Source organism: Mus musculus, chromosome 11, assembly GCF_000001635.26.
Source record: "Mus musculus strain C57BL/6J chromosome 11, GRCm38.p6 C57BL/6J".
In the NCBI taxonomy this organism is placed as follows: Eukaryota; Metazoa; Chordata; class Mammalia; order Rodentia; family Muridae; genus Mus; species Mus musculus.
Window position 1 is genome coordinate 84,119,833 of NC_000077.6, and position 13,606 is coordinate 84,133,438.

At 44.3% G+C, this 13,606-nt stretch overlaps 2 protein-coding genes across 8 annotated transcripts in view; one reads left to right on the forward strand and one right to left on the reverse strand.

Moving 5' to 3' along the window:
- The window catches only part of Tada2a (transcriptional adaptor 2A), a 50,725-nt gene extending 40,913 nt beyond the window's left edge, over positions 1-9,812 (reverse strand). For 4 of the 5 annotated variants that reach the window (XR_001779958.2, XM_006532989.4, XM_030245845.1 and 1 more), the window contains exons 1-3: positions 9,705-9,812; positions 7,156-7,263; positions 1,250-1,356 (exon numbers count right to left, since the gene is read on the reverse strand). Coding sequence is in view for 3 of the 5 variants with exons in the window: in XM_006532989.4 (XP_006533052.1) it covers positions 1,250-1,356; positions 7,156-7,180 (132 nt within the window). In the remaining 2 variants the exon portion in view is untranslated. The remainder of the gene's footprint in view (positions 1-1,249; positions 1,357-7,155; positions 7,264-9,704) is intronic. The other variant, NM_172562.3, reaches the window with a different exon arrangement.
- Acaca (acetyl-Coenzyme A carboxylase alpha) overlaps positions 9,803-13,606 on the forward strand; it is a 272,017-nt gene continuing 268,213 nt past the window's right edge. The window contains exon 1 of one of the 3 annotated variants that reach the window (XM_011248667.2): positions 9,803-10,298. Coding sequence is in view for 1 of the 3 variants with exons in the window: in XM_006531953.2 (XP_006532016.1) it covers positions 10,258-10,298 (41 nt within the window). In the remaining 2 variants the exon portion in view is untranslated. The remainder of the gene's footprint in view (positions 10,299-13,606) is intronic. The other 2 variants (XM_006531953.2, XM_030245463.1) reach the window with 2 other exon arrangements.

Sequence of the window (13,606 nt, forward strand, 5' to 3'; positions counted from 1 at the left end):
ATGTGCGCCACCACGCCCAGCTGATATACTATAGTCTTAAAGCCATTGTTTTGGGATTTGTTTTTTTCTTGTTTTTGGTATACTGAGAAGAATTGTGCTATGTAGTCCAGGCTGGCTTCATTTTCTCTCCTCCTGTCCATTCTCCCAGAGTTCACCCCATGCCCAGTACATAATCTTTTTTTTTTTTTTTTTTTAATTAAAAAAAATGTTTTTTCAAGACAGGGTATCTCTATGTAGCCTTGGCTGTCCTGGTACTCTGTAGAGCAGGCTGACCTTGAACTTAGAGATCTGCCTGGCACAGAAATGGCATCTGAGTACTGGGATTCTAATATATACTCTTACTATAACTCAAAAAGGATCACTTTTTTACATTTTAACATCTCTGAAACTGGATGCTGTTTGTGTGCACGTGTGTTTGTAGGTGCACTCAGCTATGCACACCCTTATGAAAGCCACAATTAGGTGTCTTCCTCTATCGCTCTCCACTGTATTTTTTGAGACAGGGTCTCTCACTGAACCTAGAGTTTGTCATTTAGCTAGTCTGCCTAACTAACAAACCCCCAAGCTCGCCCAAATTTCCCTTACCTCCTCCATGTCCTCCTCAGCATGGGGCTACGGGCAAATGCTACCATGCCCAGGTTTACACAGATGCTGGGGATTCAAACTCAGGTCCTCACGCTTGCACAGCAGACCCTGTGCCATCTCTGGAATGCTTCCTATAATCAAGTGTCTTAGACTGCGTAAGCCCTGATAATCCCAACAAGCAAATGATTTAGGCTTTCTTTGGCTGAGTTTCATCTATAAAATGGAGATATTGACTTACTCACTTCTCAGTGCTGTAGTGATGATTTAGGGCTGATTCAAGTGAGGTACTCAAAGTAGTACCTGGCACCCCTAACCAGTATTACTCCTAATATAGCCCACAAAACACTTGGTTCACTTGTCAACTACACAAAGACTACTCTAGCTAGTTAAACAGTGAGGTCAAAAGGAACAGCCTGCCAGCTCTGACTCCTGCTATGGAAAATTTTCAGGTTTCTTGGGAAGGTGGTCAGCATTAAGATGAGCCGCTGTCTGGAACAGTCCTGTCTGTCTCACCCATCCGTTCCCAACCTTCCTGGTAAAGTCCGCAGGGAAGACTACCTGTAGCAAGAGAGCTCGTGCAGGGTGGTCCTAAGCTATCCAGTTACTCTAAGTTACTGTATCCACAAAACAGACCAGGAGAGACACCCTCTCCCCAGGGAGTTACCTGTAAACACAGGAAGAAAGGAGGGGGCCCACATTCAGCACATTTAATGTAAGGTTCCGTGAGGTAGGAGGAGCAGCCTCTGCAGGGCGGCTTATCAGATGGGTCATCTGGAACACACAGAAAACAAACATGAGTTTAACACTCTATGAATGGCTGAAGCCCGACTGCACTGACAAACACACAGTAGTGAAATGAGTTCACTGCACACACAAACAAGAACCACTCTGTCTACTACACAGCAGCGTAGTCCTTCCTCCAGTGAACCTATTGCTTCAAACACTAGGCAGATATGGTCAGTGCAGAGAAGAGAAACTTAGAAATTTTAAAGTTTTACAGAGCCCACTTTGCCACAAGGGAAAGAGAACTGGGCACGTTCCCCATACAGCACACACATAAAAGCAAACCAGACAAAAGGTCAACGATTGTTCTACCTAAGAGCAGCACACAGGCAGTCACTGCCCTGGTCTTTCAACTTCTCTGCAAGTTAAAATTCTTTTCTTAACAAGTTGGAGGAATTCCAATTTGAGATTTAAGCTTTGTGTCTAGACTTGAGATACCAAGGAAAAGGCAAACCGCTGTAAACAGTCCTGTTCTTGTTCTGAACGATGAAGGCAAAGGGCGCATGTAAACTCTCCAAAGCCCTATGACTACAGATACCATTGTTCCAGGTTGCCCTAAATCCTGCCTCTCTGAAGTCAGAGCAACCTATTGTTCTGTGATTGCCCATGGGAATGTGAGACAAAGGCCTTGGAAGGGAGATGAAGGGACTTACTTTGTTTAGCTATCAGACTCTGTAATAGCGCTTTCCTCCATAAAGCTAAGAAACACTTTCTGCGGCACCATTCTTTGCTCTGACAGCCGCTTGCTTTGCAATGAAGACAGAGAAAACTGATAGGGGCTAGTCCCCAACTAGGACCTTCAACTCCTCATCTGCCTGCTTCTGCCTCCAAAGTGAAGGGATTACAGGCATTGACCATCTACCACTTCTGATAAAAATTAAAATACTAAGTGCTACATGTCGGTTTTTAAGAAAATTATGTCTATTTGTATGTCTGTGTGTGACACATGCATTCCAGTGCAGGTGGCAATGGAAGTCAGAAGAGGGTGTCAGGTTCCCTGGAGCTGGACTTACAGGCCACATGTCTGCTTGCCCCCTACAAGAACAGAATACCTTCGGGCAGTGGTGGCACATGCCTTTAATCCCAGCACTTGGGAGGCAGAGGCAGGTGGATTTCTGAGTTCGTGGCCAGCCTGGTCTACAGAGTAAGTTCCAGGTCAACCAGGGCTACACAGAAAAACCCTGTCTCGAAAAACAAAACAAACAAACAAACAAACAAAAAAAGGACAGAACACCTTAAGTGACAAGCCATCTCTCCAGCCCCAGATGCCAATCTTTCCCAAATCACTACCCCCTGAACTCTTGATTTTTGTTTATTTTTAAGAGACAGGTTTTAAGTTGTCAAAACTGGCCCTGAATCCTAGGTTCAAGTGGTTCTATATCATCACAATAGAGCTTCCCTAACTTTTATGTATTACACTTTATTATTTATTTATATTTATGTATTTGTGTGTGTGTGTGCGTGCTCTGCAGCATATGGAAGTCAGAAGACAACTTTTGGGAGTCAGTTTTCTTCTTCCAGCATGTGGGTTACAGGAATTGAACTCAGGTCCTCGGGCTTGAGCCATCTTACTGACCCTTTTCTATCCTTTCAACAGTTCATTTCATCAATTAACTAACCCGATGGTTCTGAACTAACCCCTAGGAGAGATTTTGGAAACCTACGAAGGCAGATTTTTGCTGCTAGGATGAGAGGGATGCACTAAGAACATTTTGCAGATAGGAACTGGGATCCTAGATGTTAAGTACTAAAGATGTCCTTCCTACACAGCAAACCAAACTAAACAAAAAGCCCTGACTCCAGTCCTTAGCAACTTTCAAGTATCTCATTAAATATTCAATGAGATAGAAAAACAAAGCTCACAATTACAATCCCTAGAACCTATTTCTATATTACACGCTAAAAGTGTTTGTTTTGACAGTGTTGGGGATCTGACCCAGGACCTTGTACATGCTAGTCAAACAGGTAACAGTGCTCACTGAGTTATACCCCAGCCCCAGTGCCTGCAGTATGGTGGTGAATGCCTTCAATCTCAGCACTCAGAAGACAAGCAGGCAGATTCTTATGAGATCCACAACAGTCAGAGCTACTTAGTGAGATCCTGTCTTAACGAAAGTTTAAGTTTTAGTATATTTGAGTACTCTAATACAGCTTTACACAGTTCAAGAGGAGGTCTTACTCTGCTTTATTCAGAACTTGACCAGGAGTTACTAAGACCTGTAACATTTCTTAGTCACTAGCAGCCTGATTTATCCTGTTTCTCATGGTAAGATGCCGAGATTCAACCTATGCGTAAGTAGCTGACTGCTTATGTCATCATGATGTCTCCTACAGCTTTAATGTCCTGCCCCCATCCTTCCACCCCCATATTTTTATCTCAAGATTGAATTCTCTAACTCAATCTATCCCTTTAACTGAAGGCAATCCTTCTGCCTCAGTCTCCCAAGTGTTGGGATTACAAGTATGTGCCATCACTCTAGTAGTAGTAATATCTTTAAAACTTCTTGATACACTTGCTATTTTACTATAAACTATATTGTTTCATTATAAATTACTCCACATATTATGGAATTATTTTTATTTTTGAAATCATGTACCTACTTATTCCATTTTCAACTAATCAGAGACTTAAAAATATAAAATGAATGTAATTTGGTCTAAAAGGTTGAGAAATAATCTAACCAGTTCTCTTCTAGTAGCTCTGTATGCATTTATGACATCTACATTTTGTTACTTTATCAGTATCTTTGATATGCGCGCGCACACACACACACACACACACACACAAAACACTTCACATTCCTCTCTCCACGTATTTTCCTAAAACTCGACTTATTGAGTGCACAAAGGGACTGATCAAGGATTTTGAGGGTTTATTGACTTTGATTACTTTATTTACTCACTTTGTGTATATGTGTAGGCATGAATGTTCCATAGAGTATGTAACTCCCAACCACTGTGGGGGATCTGACACCTCTGCCTGGGCCTCCATGCCCACACTCACTATATCAATACACACATAATTAAAAACAACAAAAATAAATTCAAAATTCAGAAAAAAAAATTTTAAAAGAATATGACTAAATTGGTCAGCTGATAGTGGTGTGTGCCTTTAGTGCCAGAACTTGGAAGGCAGAGATGTGAATTTGAGGCCAGCCTTGTCTACAGAGTGAGTTCCAGGACAGTCAGGGTTACACAGAGAAACCTTGCCCAGAAAACACAAAAACAAAATAACAAAATATGTGGGTAAGTCAATAAAAATACTATAAGTGGGCTGGAGAGAAGGCTTAGAGGTTCAGAGCATATAGTCCTCTTAAAGTCTGGTTCCTACAACAGCCTGTGACATAAGTTTCATGGGGTCTTGACACTTTCTTCTGGCTTCCTCAGACACCTGCACACACATATACATACTTACATCCATACACACACTCGCGTGCGTGCGTGCGTGCACGCACACACACGAAACACACACAAACTATTAAAAACTAAATCTTTGGGGTTGGAGAAATAGCTCAGCAGTTAACAGCGGTGGCTGTTCTTCCAGAGAATCAGGGTCCGATTCCCAACATCCATACGGCAGCTCACACCATCTGTTACTCCCTCTTTTGGCCTCGAAAGGCATCCGTATGCATGTGCAGCAGACATATGAGAAGGCAAAACACTCATACACATAAAATAATAAAAATTTTAAAATGAAATAAAAATAAATCTTACAAGCAAAACTCCTATAAACAGGGTTAGACTGGCTCGGTGCTTGAGAGCGTTTGCCACTCTCACAGAAGACCTGGGTTCTGTTCCCAGGACCCACAAATCTATAACGCCAGTTTCAGGTGACCCCAAATCCTTTTACAGCCTTCACGGGTGCCTGCAAACATGTGATACAAATAAACTCACAGAGACAAACACACAGACACATAAGTAAATCTTTACAAAGCAAAAACATTATACACAAAGTCGAAAAAGCAAGCACATTGGAAGAAAGTATTTGCAAATTCATGGGAGAAAAAAAGTTGAAATTCTTCTTTAATTTTTAATCTTGATTTTTATGTGTACGAGTGTTCTGGTTACCTCAATGTTCATATAGCATGCACATGCAATACTTGTAGAATCCAAGAGGTGTCTGGTCCCCTGGGATTGGAGTTATAAATAATTGTGAGCCCTCATGTAGGTAATGGTGACTGGACTCAGGCTCTCTGGAAGAGCAGTCAGTGATCGTAACCACTGAGCCTCTCTCTAGCAACTGAAATTCTTATTCTATAAAGATATTCCTGAGGCCCCAAGTTTGAGTCACACCATCAAAGGGAGACATAAAACGGAAGAACCACGTGGTTGTTGTGGACCACACTTGTAAATCCTGGGGGAGACCTTCAAGACCTGCCTAAGCTACAGATCAAGTTCTATGCCAACCAGGGCTATACAATAAGACCCTGCCTCAAAAAAGCCAAACAGAACAAAACAAAGCCAGGAACAGTGAGTGGTGCGTTCCTAGAGTCCTAAGTACTGGGACGACGAGGCTGAGAGACTCATTTAAGAATCAGAACTTGGCGGAAAAAAAAAAAAAAATTCTGACCTTGAAACCAGCCTCAGCAGCAAAGTGAGAATTCACCTGGAGAATAAAAAATAAGTAAAACAGAGCTGGGAAGGGAAGGAGACAAAAGGAAGACAAAAATGGTCTTCAACAGGGGGACGACACTAATATGGAACTTCTCACTCCAGGTGAGAACACAGTTCCAAGCCTGAACCTTTGCAGCAATGACTGCGGCAAACAGGGCAGGGAGGAATGCACAACAGCACAGCTCATTTGGAGGGGAATTTAGGAAGAGAGAAATGAAACTACAAATCATTATTATTATTTGTGGGGTTTTTTTGCTTGTTTATTTCTTAGGCAGGATCTCAGTATGTAGGCCAGGCTTGACTGGAACTCATTATGTGGATCAGACTGGTCTTGAACTCACAAAGATCGCCTACCCTATGCCTCCTGAGTGCTGGGATTAAAGGAATGTGGCATGATGACAGGCCCTAACAATTGTTTTAAAGGGTGGGAATAGCAGGGAGGGAGTGGCCTTTAATCCTGGACTTGGGAGGCTGAGGCAGACATGTTACCAAGCAGAAGCCAGCCTGATCTACAGAGAGTTCCAGGACAGCTTCAGTTCCACAGAGAAACCTTGTCTTGAAAGACAAGAGGTGGGAATACTTTCAGTTTACACTTGGAACATTAGTCAGATGAAAATATAGAACTAGATGTGTCCAAGATTCTAACTTTCTGAATATACGGAGGGAAGATGCAGAGTGCCTCTGATACAACGACAGGAACCAAATCCTAACAACATACTTCTGGGTCTTACTAATGAACATCAACTTTATGACTGTGCGTGTGTGTATGTGTCTGTTGTGTGCACTGCCCAATTTTGTGATCTCTAATTTCTTTGAAATCCAATGATGGTACAAGCCTGAAATCCCAGCACTTGATGAATAAGTAGTTTAAGGTCATCCTTAGCTACAAAGCCAGTTCCAGGCCAGCCAGTCTACATGAGACCCTGGGCTCAAAATAAACACGTCTATTTCCTGATCAACCATATGGTGACTGGTTCACTCAGCTTGGCTTTTTTCTAAAGTGATGAAGCTGTGCCACATTCAGTAGGCAAACAACAGACCGGTCTTGCCTGACTTTACTTTTATGTGCTATTCCTAATTCCTTCAGGCATTATCAAAGGCGCTGCTTCCCTGATCAACCTCTACTTTAGGTGGCTATTTATTGTCACTTGAGACTTGTCCCACTGTACTTACTGCTAAAGGAACCCAAACGGTCCATCCTCTAGCTGACTGATGGCTGCTTGATCTCCCTTGATGTAGAGTTTCAAGACTTCAGACGTTGCCAAACAATCCCACGATCCCCTAAGAACAAAGAGAAGATGCACACAGATCAGAAACCAGTCCAAGGTATATTTTGGCAACCCGACACGGCAACTGTGTGGTTGCCAACCACAACACTCAGACCCCCCCCCTCGCTCACAGAATGTGAAGTGCAGCCTCCTTACAGAACCTGGAACTTGCTGGTATGGTGGTATTCACCTTTAATCCTAGTACCCAGGAAGCAAAAGAAAATAGGTCTCTGGTTCAAGACCAGCCTGGTCTACATGAAGAGTTCGGAGCCAGCTACATAGTGAGATCCTGTCTCAAAAAATAAATTGGATTTTATTACTGGAAACTAAGGAATCCTACCCAACATATGCGGATCAGTAACTTACTCCTTCAGACAGGAGGACTTCAATGTCATCCCTGGCTATCTTGGACTGCTTGAAACTCATGGTGGTGCACACCTTTGATCCCAGCACTCAGGAACCACAGACAGCCTACTCTACAGAGTGAGCTCTAGGACAGGCAGGCAGGGCAACATAGAGAGACCCTGTCTTAGAGGGGAAAAAGGAAAGAAAACCCAAGCCAAAACAAAGCAAATACCAATTTGGACAAATAAATGTTAGTTTTATAAAAGGCTAATTCAGCCGGGCAGTGGTGGCACATGCCTTTAATCCCAGCACTTGGGAGGCAGAGGCAAGTGGATTTCTGAGTTCAAGGCCAGCCTGGTCTACAGAGCTAGGACCACACAGAGAAACCCTGTCTCGGGCTGGAGAGATGGTTCAGTGGTTAAGAGCACTGACTGTTCTTCCGAAGGTCCTGAGTTCAAATCCCAGCAACCACATGGTGGCTCACAACCACCCATAATGAGATCTGACGCCCTCTCCTGGTGCATCTGAAGACAGCTACAGTGTACTCACATATAATAAAATAAAATAAATAAATCTTAAAAAAAAAAGAAACCCTGTCTCAGGGGGTGGGGGACAAACAAACAAACAAAACAAAAGGCTAATTCACCTTCATTTCTCCTGAAATAGATTTTTCTTTTTTTTTTTCCTTAAGATTTATTTATTTATTATCTGTAAGTACACTGTAGCTGCCTTCAGACACTCCAGAAGAGGGCGCTTGCTACGGATGGTCGTGAGCCACCACGTGGTTGCTGGGAATTGAACTCAGGACCTTCTGAAGAGCAGTCAGTGGTCTTAACCTCTGAGCCATCTCTCCAGCCCCCCCCCCTTTTGTTTTTAAAGATTTATTTATTTTATTTATATGAGTACATTGTAGCTGTCCTTAGACCCACCAGAAGGCATCAGATCCCATTACAGATGGCTGTGAGCCACCGTGTGGTTGCTGGGATTTGAACTCGGAACCTCTGGAAGCGCAGCCAGTGCTCTTAACCGCTGAGCCATCTCTCCAACCAAAATAGGTTTTTCACGTTGACATTTTTAGCTTGGGGACTGACATACAAAGTATATGCAATGCTTAGATAAGAAGGCTGAGGGTCAAACTTTAGGCTATTTTGGGTAGGGGTGAGTTTTTACTCTATTTCCAAGAAAAATGATCTTTGAAGAACGTTGTGGCTCAGTAGTTCAGTTGTAGGGTGTTTTAGCAAGGATGCTTTATATTCACACTCCAGCATCCATTGAGCAAACAAACCCAGTACTCCAGAGGTACAGACAGTACGATCAGTTCATGGAAACTCTTGGCTACATTAAGTTCAAGGTTAGCCCAAGATACATGAGGCTGACTAAAAAAAAAAATTAATTAAAAAAAAAATTAACAAAGGCATATGTCAGGTACTAAATGTAATCTTAGTACGGGGACTATATCTTGGAATCCTAACAATCTCCTGACATAGGCTGTTTTCCCCAAGAAAATGAAGCGCTAAAGATTGGGGTATTTGCACAATGTTTTTACAGCCTGGTGAACAGCAGGGCTCTATCAAGACCTTTACAGTGGCAAAGATTCTACAGTACGTTCTGACAAACACTTCACATTGCAAAGCACAATGCTGCAGAAAGCAAAATCCTCCTTCCTCTCCTTCCTTAGAAGACCACGCAGTGACACTAACATCCTTGAGAGATGGGCTACATTTAAATTAATTACAAGAGGGATCAGGGAAGGCATGGAGGGGCAGGATCCCATGAGCACAGGGGAGCCGCGGGCTTGGCAGTTGTGCAGTTAACATCCTTAGAGCTGCACGGTCTTGGGCAGGTCACTGTAGCCGGGCCTCGACCGCAAAACAGTGCTAAACACTGGGGCGCGGAGACCCACGTGGGGGTTCGGCGGGTCAGGTGGGCCGGGGCCGTGCTCCACCGCCCAGCCGGGAATACGGAGCTGCGGCACCGCCAGCCGCCGGGGGGAGGGGCTCGGGACTCGCCCGGCCGCGCCAACCTCCCCCGCCGCGTGGCCCCGCCGCGCCAGCCGGCACCTCGTGACCCCGCGTGCCCTCGCTCCCGCCGCTCGGCCCCGCGCCTCACCTCGCCACGTCCCGCACCTCGGCGCCGAAGAGCCCGCCGCTGCGCGCGCTGTGCAGACTCTGCGTGCGCGCCGCGGCCTGCGTGCGCGGCCTCGACTCACGTGCGCGGTCCCGTGCCGCGAGCACGCCGAGGCGGTCCCGCCTCCTCCAGTCTGGCAGCGGGCGGGTCCCGGTGGCGCCGCCCCGGGATGGGGAGCGTGGTACCTGGCTGCTAGTCGGTGGGCTCTGAAGTCTGACCTGCTGTCACTTTCTCCGTCGCCACAAGCGGCCCGGTGGCATGTGCTAAGGCGGCTTCCGCTGTTTCAGTCTAGATTTTTTTCTTAACAGTCCCATTCCAATTCTTTTGCAAGCAAAGAAACTGAGGCTGCCCAGGCTCTGGACTGGAGGATGACGAGCCCCGGGCGCATCATGCCACTCATGGATTACCCGGACTGAATGACTTGAGGGGTGAAGAGGGTCCTTTTTATTCTGATGCTTCTGGGACGTCGAAATTGCCTTCTCTGGAAAGACCCATCCCCTGCCTGGGCTTCAGAGGCCCACATGGAAACGCAGTGATGATGTGGTGGTCCACTCTGATGTCACTCTTGAGGGCTAGGTATGTCCCAACATCTCTTATTACTAATAGTATAGATTCTTATAAGAGCTTCCATTTGTGGAGTCCTTCAATACTGCATGCCAGGCATTGTACAAAGCGGGTTACACATAAGGGTTCGTCTAAAACAACTTTCTGAGGGAGGCACTGTTACTGTCCTCATGGTCCAGCATTGAAATATATAACTTAGGATCACAGTGCTACCAAGTGTTGGGGAAGAGCTCTATTCCAACCCATGGCTTGATCTTAACTATTATGCTGTATATCTATTTAAAAATCTGTTTCATAGATTTGCCCAATTTCTGTTGGAATTCATTTATACGATATCTGCCCGTGTGGCATCTTGATTTGTTTTTTGGTACACAGGTAATATAAGTCTATTGTTAAAATAAAAATAAAATCTGCAGCTGGGTGCAATTAGTGGCTCACATCTGTGATCTCAACACTTGGAGAGTGCAGGACAATTGCTTTGAGATTGAGATCAATCTGGGCTACAGAGTAAGAGATCTGTCTCAAAAAAAAAAAGAGTAGTAAAGAAAAAACATTAAAAATTCACATGTGAAAGTCATCCCCACCACGTTAAATAAACAGTTGATGCTATAGAGTACTTCACATTTACTGACTCTCCAAATCCATTCATTTCACAAAAGCACAACGAACAGCCACTTCCCTGGGTGCTGAGAATTTGGTAGTGAGCGAAGTATATGCTCTTGCACATAAGGTTTGTGTATTTTATATATAAGCAATAAAATATAAGTATGTTGCATATTAATATATAAGTAACAAATATTTTTAAATGCCTCATAATGTGGTTTTATGGGAAATAAATCAGGATCCAGATATAACAGTGATAGATTTTCTTTTAGTCAGGATAGGGAAGAAAGGCTTCCTAGCAGACATAACACACAAGAGGAAATCCAATTATTGAATGAGAAACAGAAGCTTCCAGATTTCTAGAGAGAACCATAGATGAGACTCAGCAGGTACGGTGGCCCTGGTGCGTGGCTTTGATAGGCATGGAGAAGAAGAAGCAAGAAGGTCAGAGTGGCTGGAGCAGATCCAAGTAAAGAGATTTGATGGAAAACAGCCTGGACCCAGGTCCCACATCACTTGGTAAACTTTGGTTGGATTTTTTTATTTCACTGGGATATGATAGAATTCCATGAAGGGTAGACATCAATGTATTTAAGAAAAGAATAGTGGCTCATGCCTGTAATGCCAGCACACAGGAGGTCAGCCTACGCAAAAAATTCCAGTTCAGTCCGGTGCATGTGACCCTGACTCAAAAAATGGATAAATTAAAATGTCCAATGTCTGGAAAAACCAAAAAAATAAAAAATAAAATGTCCAAGAGGGATGAAATTTAAATGGATTAAAATGTATCCAAAGGGATCCAACAAAGTATGATGTCATAAGCGTGAAAATCACACAAATAATGAAACCCATTACGTTAACTTAAAAATTAGCGCAAAAACTAAAAATGTCAGGGTGTGGTGGGATGTCTCTGTCAGTGAAGTGTTTGAATTTAAACCTCGGTGCCCTAGTCAAGGTGGTGCGTGCCTGTAGCCCCAGCACTGGGACGGAGACCAGAGGATCCCTGGGGCATGTTGGTCAGCCAGTCTAGCTGAATCAATGAGCTTCAGGTTCCTTGAGAGAGAACTCTCTCAGAAAAATAGAATGAAGGGGTTGGGAGATGCCGCAGTCAATGGAGTACATGTCGACCTGAGTTCAGATCACTAGCACCACTATTCCACTCGGTACCAATCCCACACTGGGGAGAGGTGAGACAGGCACATACCTGGAGCTCATTGGCCAGCCAGCCTAGCCAAAGCAATGACGTCCAGGAGAAGCCCTGCCTCAAAACACAAGGTGGAGAGCACGTGAGGAAGGCAGCCAACATCAACCTCTGCCCTCCATATGTAAAGGCATATATGGTTAACTATATACATATATGCATGCATGCGAGCACACACACACACACACACACACACACACACACACACACACACACACACCCAGTGAAAAGGAAGGATGACACTGTTAGAGGCAGTGCCTTCCTCGGTTTCTTCCCTTAGCAGTGTAGTGTTGGTAGCATGGCAGGACCATCGGAAGAGAAGGGTAGAGATCACAGACGACGGACTTTAGAAGCCAGGTTTTGTTTGGGAATCTGTGTTTTGCGTACTAACTGGAAATCACAATAGGACTCTGCTGCTCAGTGGAGAGCTCAGGGCTCAAATTGTGTAACGAGTATAATTGTTTCTTTGTGTTTTCCCCAGCTTGAGAACAGACCGCCCTTTCTCTTTGTAACCTCAGCACCCAGAAAGGTAGGACCAGCAGATACTGGTGAAATGAATAAAGACAAAGGTATGGCCACAGAGAGTGGAACACACCTTGAATCCTGGCACTCAGGAGTCAGTGGCAAGAGTCATTGTCGCAAGCTGAGGCCAGTTTGGTCTGTAGCACAGCTTGCAGGCCAGTCAAGGATTACATAGGGAGTTTCTGTCTCAAAACACAGAAACGAAAAAGGCAAAAGACATAGATAGAGTGACTGGTGGGGGAGTGGGTATGTGTGAGATGGAAAAAGAAGTCCTAGGGACTGGAGACATGGCTCAGTGTTTAAGAGCACTGGCTGTTCTTATAAGAGGACCTAGGTTCACCAGATGGTAGCTCACAACTACCTGCAACTCCAGTTTCGAGGGAACCAGTGCCTTCTGACCCCCATGGGCACCAGGCTTGCAAGTGATACACATACATGCAGGCAAAGCACTTATACACATCAAATAAATGGAAAAAAAACCTTTTTGTTGTTTTTGTTTTCTATAGTACTTACAAGAAGAATGACCATAATTCCTGAGTTAACCCAGCAGTTCCTGGTTTATTTCTGTCATTGTTTCCTAAGTATTAATATGGCCTTGATTCACTAAGCTGTGTCTCCCTTTGTACAATAAATCTATATATCATTCCTTGTACAAGGAAGGCCCTTCAAGATCTATCTTGTTTTTACTTTTTTGGGGTGTGTGTGCTGTGATTTGTTGCTTTGGATCTAATACAAAGCAAGAGCTCTGTCCCTGAACTACATATAACCTGTGACTGACTTCTCTGTCCATCACCTCGTAGTCTATTCCCCAGCCTCACAGAAAAACCTCCCAGTCTCATACCAATCTCCCTTACCTCCTGGCTTCCTTGCCAAGTGAGGGCTTTTCTTCACCCTGGGCCTCACTTCTCCAGAACCCTTCTCGTGACCCTTCAAAACTCTGAGAGTCCAGCATACCCTATAGTTAACTTCAGAACAAGATGTGCCTTGTTTCCCC